The sequence below is a fragment of the Mytilus edulis genome, chromosome 7 (genome assembly GCF_963676685.1).
Source record: "Mytilus edulis chromosome 7, xbMytEdul2.2, whole genome shotgun sequence".
NCBI classification, from domain to species: Eukaryota; Metazoa; Mollusca; class Bivalvia; order Mytilida; family Mytilidae; genus Mytilus; species Mytilus edulis.
The window spans coordinates 33,731,887-33,739,628 of NC_092350.1; the positions used below are offsets into that span (position 1 = coordinate 33,731,887).

General features: G+C 30.8%; 1 protein-coding gene across 1 annotated transcript; it reads right to left on the reverse strand.

Annotated features, from left to right (window-relative positions):
• Positions 1-2,761: 2,761 nt before the first annotated feature.
• On the reverse strand, positions 2,762-7,547 carry LOC139481306 (protein Hikeshi-like). Its single transcript, XM_071264498.1, has 4 exons — positions 7,401-7,547; positions 5,026-5,155; positions 4,183-4,287; positions 2,762-3,412 (listed from the first exon to the last, which is right to left on the reverse strand). The coding sequence occupies exons 1-4, from the start codon at positions 7,428-7,430 to the stop codon at positions 3,090-3,092; spliced, it is 588 nt and encodes a 195-aa protein (XP_071120599.1). The 5' UTR covers positions 7,431-7,547; the 3' UTR covers positions 2,762-3,089.
• Between the last annotated feature and the right edge of the window lie 195 nt (positions 7,548-7,742).

Genomic DNA, 7,742 nt, shown 5'->3' on the forward strand with positions numbered 1-7,742 from the left:
CTTTTTGCATTGTTTTATTTATTGCGAAAATTGCCAGTGATAAGAAATACATATACTATAGCAAAAATAATTTAAAACTTTAATTTTAATTTTCTATAGCTGCATTTGCACATGTATACATTGTCAAACAGTATCACTGACTAAATCGAAAAAACTGTAGTTTCGAAATTTGGCGCATTTTAAAATGAATTGATTGATGCACGCAGAAATTTCTAAATCTTCAGTATAATATAATATTTTTTTATGTACTTTGCTATTTATTTTATTTTTGAAGTGGCTGTTAAGAGTTATTTTCATGCATCGGGTTTCTATTTTTCCCTTGCCCCTTTTTCATGCTGGAATCTTGTAACTCACAATGTTCCATTCAATTCAAATTGATTGAAAAGCAACGTTTTTAAATTTTCGTTCATTTTTGAAAGACAGTTTTACTTCCCGTTTGTCTGCGCATAAGGCCCCATCCACATTTCGATTTTCGTTCAAGTTTAGTGTCCCCTTCTCTCGCTTACCCGTCTCCCAAATTTCATGTCACACAGGCAGCAATTGAACTATTTGGCTTCAATATTTTTCTACTGTTAATTATTTGTTTAAAAATAGTACGAGTACTTTCATTTTCAAATTCTATTTATAGACCATATCGCGGACGTGAAAGAAAGCACCGTGAAGAAAGGTTTATGTTTATATTTAAACGAAATGAGAACACGTTTATATAACAGAAATATCAAATCAAGAATATCAGTATTAAACTCTTTTTTTGTCGAGGATTGAAAACGTCCTAGCCGTTTTCATTGTGACAGTTATTTCTTTGAATGCAAATCGCCAAATGACTGAATGTAAAAATTGTAATTAAGTCTGTGACTATATTTGCTATGGAATTTCAATACATAAAATGACAATATATAGTGTAAGCTTTAATTTGTTATTGTAGTAGTGTATGTGTGTAATGCATGTACGTGTTTATGATATTCTTATCAATACATGTACTACATTTCGTTTTCACGTCCAATATCAATATTCCCGATTTTCAAGTTGAGTCTCCTGTGCAGATTACAAGCTTAAGCGTATAGTAAGTTAATGTAGCCTATGGACAGTTACTCCAAGGTAATATAAACAAAATACTCCCGAGACCCATTCTTTGTACTTCAAACAGTTTTGTAGAAACATTATGGTGAATAGAAGATCTTGCAAGCATTAAAGTTGATCAGCTGGTAAACCCGGCCAACTCAATCACTCTCAGACTCCGAACATCACGACATGTCGAGTTACTTTCATTTTCATGAGGGGAATCATTGTTTAACTGTTACAAGATATTTCATTTTACATACTTCAATTTTTGTTACATTTTAGTAAGATGCATTCAATACTCTTCCACCAAATAGACCATTATTCTGACGAAGCGGAATATATTCCGACATCTTGAAAATATTTTTTTCAGGTACGGGAGATAACTCCCATAGCAACAAACGTCGATTTTCCCGTTTTCCGCTAGAGGCGTTCATTTACGTACCTCTCACCTTAATCACTCCACACAAAGCTATGACTAAGTAACTTCTTCACTTTCAAAATTGGCATTCATCAAACCAAAAGTTTACTCGATTTGACATACACATGTATGAATCTATTTGATACTATATTTACTGGGAATTTCGGTTAAACTATTTTTTGCAACAATTATATTGTTTTATAATATGTTAATTAAACACAGCACATTAGACATGACACTGTTGTGTTGTCATATCATTTCCCATGGCAGTGTGGTTTTTATTAGTCAAAACGTAATATACAATGTACTATTTAATCAAGGTTTTTCAATGAATACATCTAGCTATGGGCAATTATAATCAGAAAACAAATTATATTTTAGATCAGTATTAGAAAAACCTTGTTCAAACTCTTAAAATGTGTCCTTAACAAAATAAATGAAGTAAATATTAAATCAAATACCTCCAGTTCGTAATTTTCAAACAATTAGAGCGATATCTAGAACTGGAAAGCAAATACTAGAAGCATAAACTATATAAACATGTATGCAACTGGTTAGTTGGCTTTATATGTTATAATTTTTAAAACAATTAAAACAATTGTTATTTTTTAAATGCAATAATGTTCTGGTAAATAAGTTTGATTTTTTTGCCTATTTTTTACCTGTTTCTTTTAGTCAGCTTTTAATTTTATTTCCGACCACTCTTGATGGAATTATAGTAGAATTGAACACTTAATTACACAATAAACAATAAACATACAAAACTAAAAATGTATTCTATTAAAAGTTGAAAGATTTTTTTAAATGATTTTCAGTATAGTCAAAAAGTAAGTTTAGCATATTTTGTAAAAAATAACCCAAAATTTGTTCAATAACATGTCAAACACAAGATATAAGCATATATACAATGTATAATCAAAAGGATTTAGTAAAAAAAAGCCATTCATAATTGTTTTAGTAAAACTTACAACAGTTTGGATATTTGATGAGTTAACCCTTATTTTGATCAAATTTTTCTTAAGTTTAAATATTTATTCATAATTCTGATACATGAAATAGATTATTTAATTGACAAATTAGCATTATTTTAACAACCTGTTAGCACAAAAGGACTATATCACTGTAAGAGACAGAAAACTACCCTAAAACTAAAAGATGAATCTGTTGAAATAATGACAGAACTCATAGACCATAGAATACTCTAATGAAGCAACAGAGCTTAACAAATTAATTTAAATGGTTTATTTAAACCTAATCTTATTGTAACACAAATCTTATAAGTTCCCTATTGGAATTTTGAAACAAGAACAAAAATCAAAGTCTACACTGCTCATTTGACCTTTTGAATTTGAGCGGTCAGTTGCCATTTTGTCAAATTTACATGGCTAGTATAAATGTATATAAGAGCATGCACGCAACCCACATTTCAAAATTATATTTTAACTCATCCTTCTTTTTATAAGTCAGTTCTATTTTATTATCAACAATTGTAAATGCAAAATCAAAGACATTCATTGTTATTCCATGTGTCCTGAGCATATACAAATGTAAATTAGTATGAAGATTTTCTGTTAACAAATCATGATTGAAAGGAATATGTACATTTGTATTATGACCTCCAGAAAAAGGTGTTTTGTTGCAATCTTCTTTCAAAGTTCTGATACCAAGTCTGCACTGTACTTAATGGAACATATGTTTCTGTAGGATTCGGTGACATTTGTGCTTGAGTTTGTGTAAATGAAGTAGCAAAGTTGAAAAAGTTCTCTAACATCTTTCTTGAATATTCAACAAATGTTTCGGCTGTGGAGACTGCAGCTTGTGGTGATGGTGTCTGCTGAGAAAGTTCCTCCAGAGTTTCTATAGAGATGCCTATCTGTGCCATGTGGGACATGTGTGGTATACATTGGCCAAAAGGATTTGTACTATCAGTAGCTGTAATAAAAAAGAAAAACATTATATTCTGTTTTTATGCCTACAAGCATACAAAAAGATATTTTCCTTTGATCATTTGTACAATCAATAGTTACAAAACCTGATGGTTCAATAAAGTCTGTATAACTTGCCTGAACTTATTCCCATTTACCACTTCCAACCATCTTTAAGACCTATTTGATATCTAATGAACTTTCAGAAATTTTCAATTTTCATTTTTAATTTGTACAGTTTAAAATAACATTTAGATGAAACTATATACATTTTATAACAATAATAGTTAAGGATAGAAAATATGGATAAGAGCAGATTCTCAGATCATACTCTTGAATCCCTGTACTGTGTTGCATGAAACTATTTGTTGTGGCAAGTGATTCCAATCTATGACTGTACACAGATAAAAGGAATGTATGACAAATGGAGCATATCCGGCATAGTAGTTTTTTTTTTATCTTTGCAGATCTATTGGAAAATTTGGGAAACACAGATGTCTATGAACTCAATATCCAAAAAATACAGTCTGTTTAAAAGGAGGGGGGCCCAATACCTTTTTGTGTTAACCTGTTATTGCCCTTTTCAAGGTGTCGTTAACTGTTATCTGAGATCAATTTAAGCTGTTAACTGTTTGGACCCTCTATTGTCCCCCTTAAAAATGCATTATAACCTAATTTTTTCACTTTCTTGTTCCTTTGTTAATATAGTGGCTTTTACTCCTTGGTTATCATTCTACATCTCCTTACTTTTATATAAAATACATTTACTGTTTTTACCTGATTTGAGGTTTGTGACTTTAAAGATGGCACTTGGTTTTTGGTTAGCTATGACACCCAATAATATCCACTGCTGGCCTGTAGGATTTGGGAAGGAGAAATAAACTGAAAAACAAATAGTAAAATACTAATTAATTGAAATTAACTTATGAAAAATTCCTAAACTTACAATGAAAGATAATTAATCCTTCATAATTTTCTACCAATCATTTGAGTTTCTTTTTTAATCCACATAATAGTCATTAATCTATGAAGTTACATGTGAGAGAAAAAGATAAGATTCATTGTAGATATCTGATTTTTAACATCATTTTGACCTTCAATTACAGTACTGGTAAGGTTAAAATAACCCTGACAAACTAGAAATAAATCATGATCATGAATATCAATCTTGAATTTCATAATCTAAGCAAAATAAATAATGCCAAATTAATCTGCACAGTGTAAAGAAAACTTCCATTAACGTAAATAGCAGGGAATTGATCTAAAGATCTTTCAGCAAATAAGAACACAGCAAAATAGACATGTACATATGTACAATGTACATATAACAAGGCCTCATGTGTAGACAAGTTGTGAATAAGCAGAAACAACTGATATGTCTGACATCAATATTTAATGGACAAAACCAGTGACATTTAAACTGACTTATAATAGACAGACACAGCTGACTATGCGGTATGGGCTTTGTTCAATGTTGAAGGCCGAACAGTGACCTATAGTTGTTGATTTCTGTGTTATTTTGGTCTCTTGTGGATGGTTGTCTTATTGGCAATCATACCACATCTTCTTTTTTTTATACATTAATAAACAATTTAGAAGTTTAAACTTGGTCACACTTACCTGCTCCCCCATATCCATCAGGAAAAGGAGTTTGTCCCGTTAGAAAAATGGCTATGTGATTAATGCTGTCAGCATCTTCTACATTAAATACAAAATGAGTTTCATTTATCTGTTGTACTTCAGATTGCACCTGTAAATAGAAATGTATTGTTAATTTGTTAGTCAGTATAATCATCTGTATGTGTCAAAACTAGAGCTGAAATCAATTCACTGTATCAAAAACAACAAACAGTTGTGGCAACTTGCCATGTGCTTCATGTAACATGTGTAATAACTACTAAAGTAATTTGATGAATTTGAACTGTGGTCTTATGATAAGTTTACATGCCTCTGGCCTGTTGTATTTAGCTTATATATGGCAGATTTTACAGTATTGTGTTCTGTCTCCTACTTTCATGTTGCTAACGTGACAGAGACAAAAATGAGTAACGTTAGCGACATTTGGACATGTCACATGAGCAACAACATCTTTAAAAGTTAAAATGTATGCACACAGTGATGTTTAATATATGCCTGGAGTAATAAAATTGTACAGTCTGGTTTAGAATTTCTAAATATACAGAATGTCATTTGCAGGTGTACTTTATATCAAATAAATACACAAGAAACCAAAAAATGAGTAACGTTAGCGACATTTGGACATGTCACATGAGCAACAACATCTTTAAAAGTTAAAATGTATGCACACAGTGATGTTTAATATACGCCTGGAGTAATAAAATTGTACAGTCTGGTTTAGAATTTCTAAATATACAGAATGTCATTTGCAGGTGTACTTTATATCAAATGAATACACAAGAAACCAATTCGTAATAGTAACATTAGCAACATCTACTATCATGACATTACGTTTTGTTGCGAACGTCTTTTTGGTGGACGGAATACATTTAAGGTCCTCTTGTAACGATATTACATACAACTTACCATCTTTGCTTCCCCATCATGTGAAGGAACTGACTCCGAATCTATTTCTGCAAAGGGCGATATCGTAACTCCTATACAGGAGAGTTACAGATCTAAATATATGTTGCTCACGTGACACTGATTTGGACGGAAACGTCGAGAGTAACGTTCGCAAAAAATAAAACAGCCAATGATATTGATTCCTCAAGTCCTTTGAACCCCTTATGTCATCCAAATTTAATATGATTGCTATTTTCAATTATTTATAAAACCCGGGATAAAAATAACTACAATGGGCTGTCTGAGAACCATCAAGAAAATTGCGATCGTGACATACCACAATGGACGGAAAAGACGTGACGTTAGCAACAATATTATTAAATTACCTTTTTTAGCCTTTACCAATAAAAAACTGCCTTAAAGTTATGATTAAAACACAAAAGAAGACTTTTTATTAAAATATAAGTCCATGTTATTAGGCTCCACTTATAAATAATACTTCAAAATTCCACTCCAAATAAGCTGGATGTCAGTAAAGTAGGTCATGATGTCTATTCCATGTCCAATATTTTGAAATTGAAAACCCTCTAATTCTAACAAAAAACACAAACACAGAGTAATTTTTATTTTTATTTACTCAGAAAGACACATTTTATTCAATAACATAATGCATTACTCCATTGCACAGTCTGTTTCACAGTTTCAGCAATTGCTTTTTTGATGGATACAAAAAAACAATATTTCCTTCTTATTGTAAAATCTGCCATATTTAAATGAAAATATTTGATGAAATGCATCCTTTTCTCTTTCACCTTATTTTAATCACTGAAATCTTAAAATTCTGTATCAATTTGTCATTTTGTAACTTAAAACTAAAATTATATATACTTTGATATTTCACAAAACTGACAAACTTAACTCAGATATATCAGAAGCAGAAAAATAGCGATAAGGTGTATGAATATAAAATAATTCTGATTCTAAAAAATATTATATTTTCCTCTCTTTATACATGTTATAAGTCCTAATAGCAATAAAATAACTGCGGAAATGACTTCCCAAAGCATGCAAGAACTGGCAGTATGAATGGAAAGAATATGGCGGAAACTGCAGTATAGTCAAAATGTCCTGTGTCAAAAATAACTGCCACAGTTTTTGGTCAAAACAAAAATTATTTGATCAACGAAGAAAATGAGAAACAGGTGACAGGTGTTATTTGTGAAATAATGGCCAATAGAGTTTGAAATATAAATTTTATTTAAGTTGGTCATCTATGGATGTTGACCCTTTTCTATAAGGCTTGCGTGGTATCTATACGTTTAACCAAAGACTGAAAGAGTCTGGAAATTTCTGGAAAACCCATATTTATAGTGAAGATGAATATTGCATCCAAGAAACAATTTGGATGACGATGTTAACACAAATACAGGAATATGCATGTGCAAGAGAAACCCTATGAAGAAAAAAATTACCAGACGTCCTGGTATCAGCAATCCAAACATTTTTTCTATTTTCTGCTCAAATTTCGTTTTGAAATGTGTTCTTCAATGTCAATGTTTATTTTGATATTTAACGCATTTCTCGTATTCATTCTAAGCGCAAAAAAGATGACGATTGTTTTTCTAAAACCGAAGCCAAACCCGTCATGAAGAGAAATTCATTTTTTGAAAGTTTTCCTAAAAATATTTCTGGATGTTTGATACAATGCATCAATTCAAAACATTTTTTTTACAAATTTTAAATGAAGCAAAAACTCTTTGTAATATAAAATATGTGAGTGGTAATTATTTTTTTTGTATTGATATCCCTTTCGA

What these genes read in the sequence shown, in the direction of transcription:
- LOC139481306 (XM_071264498.1), bottom strand. Translation starts at nt 7,430, where the DNA reads ATGTTTGGATTGCTGATACCAGGACGTCTG. An exon ending in TGATGGATATGGGGGAGCAG is followed by an intron (nt 4,288 to 5,025) that starts GTAAGTGTGACC and finishes TTTGTTTTTCAG; the next exon opens with TTTATTTCTCCTTCCCAAAT. An exon ending in AGTCACAAACCTCAAATCAG is followed by an intron (nt 3,413 to 4,182) that starts GTAAAAACAGTA and finishes TTTTTATTACAG; the next exon opens with CTACTGATAGTACAAATCCT.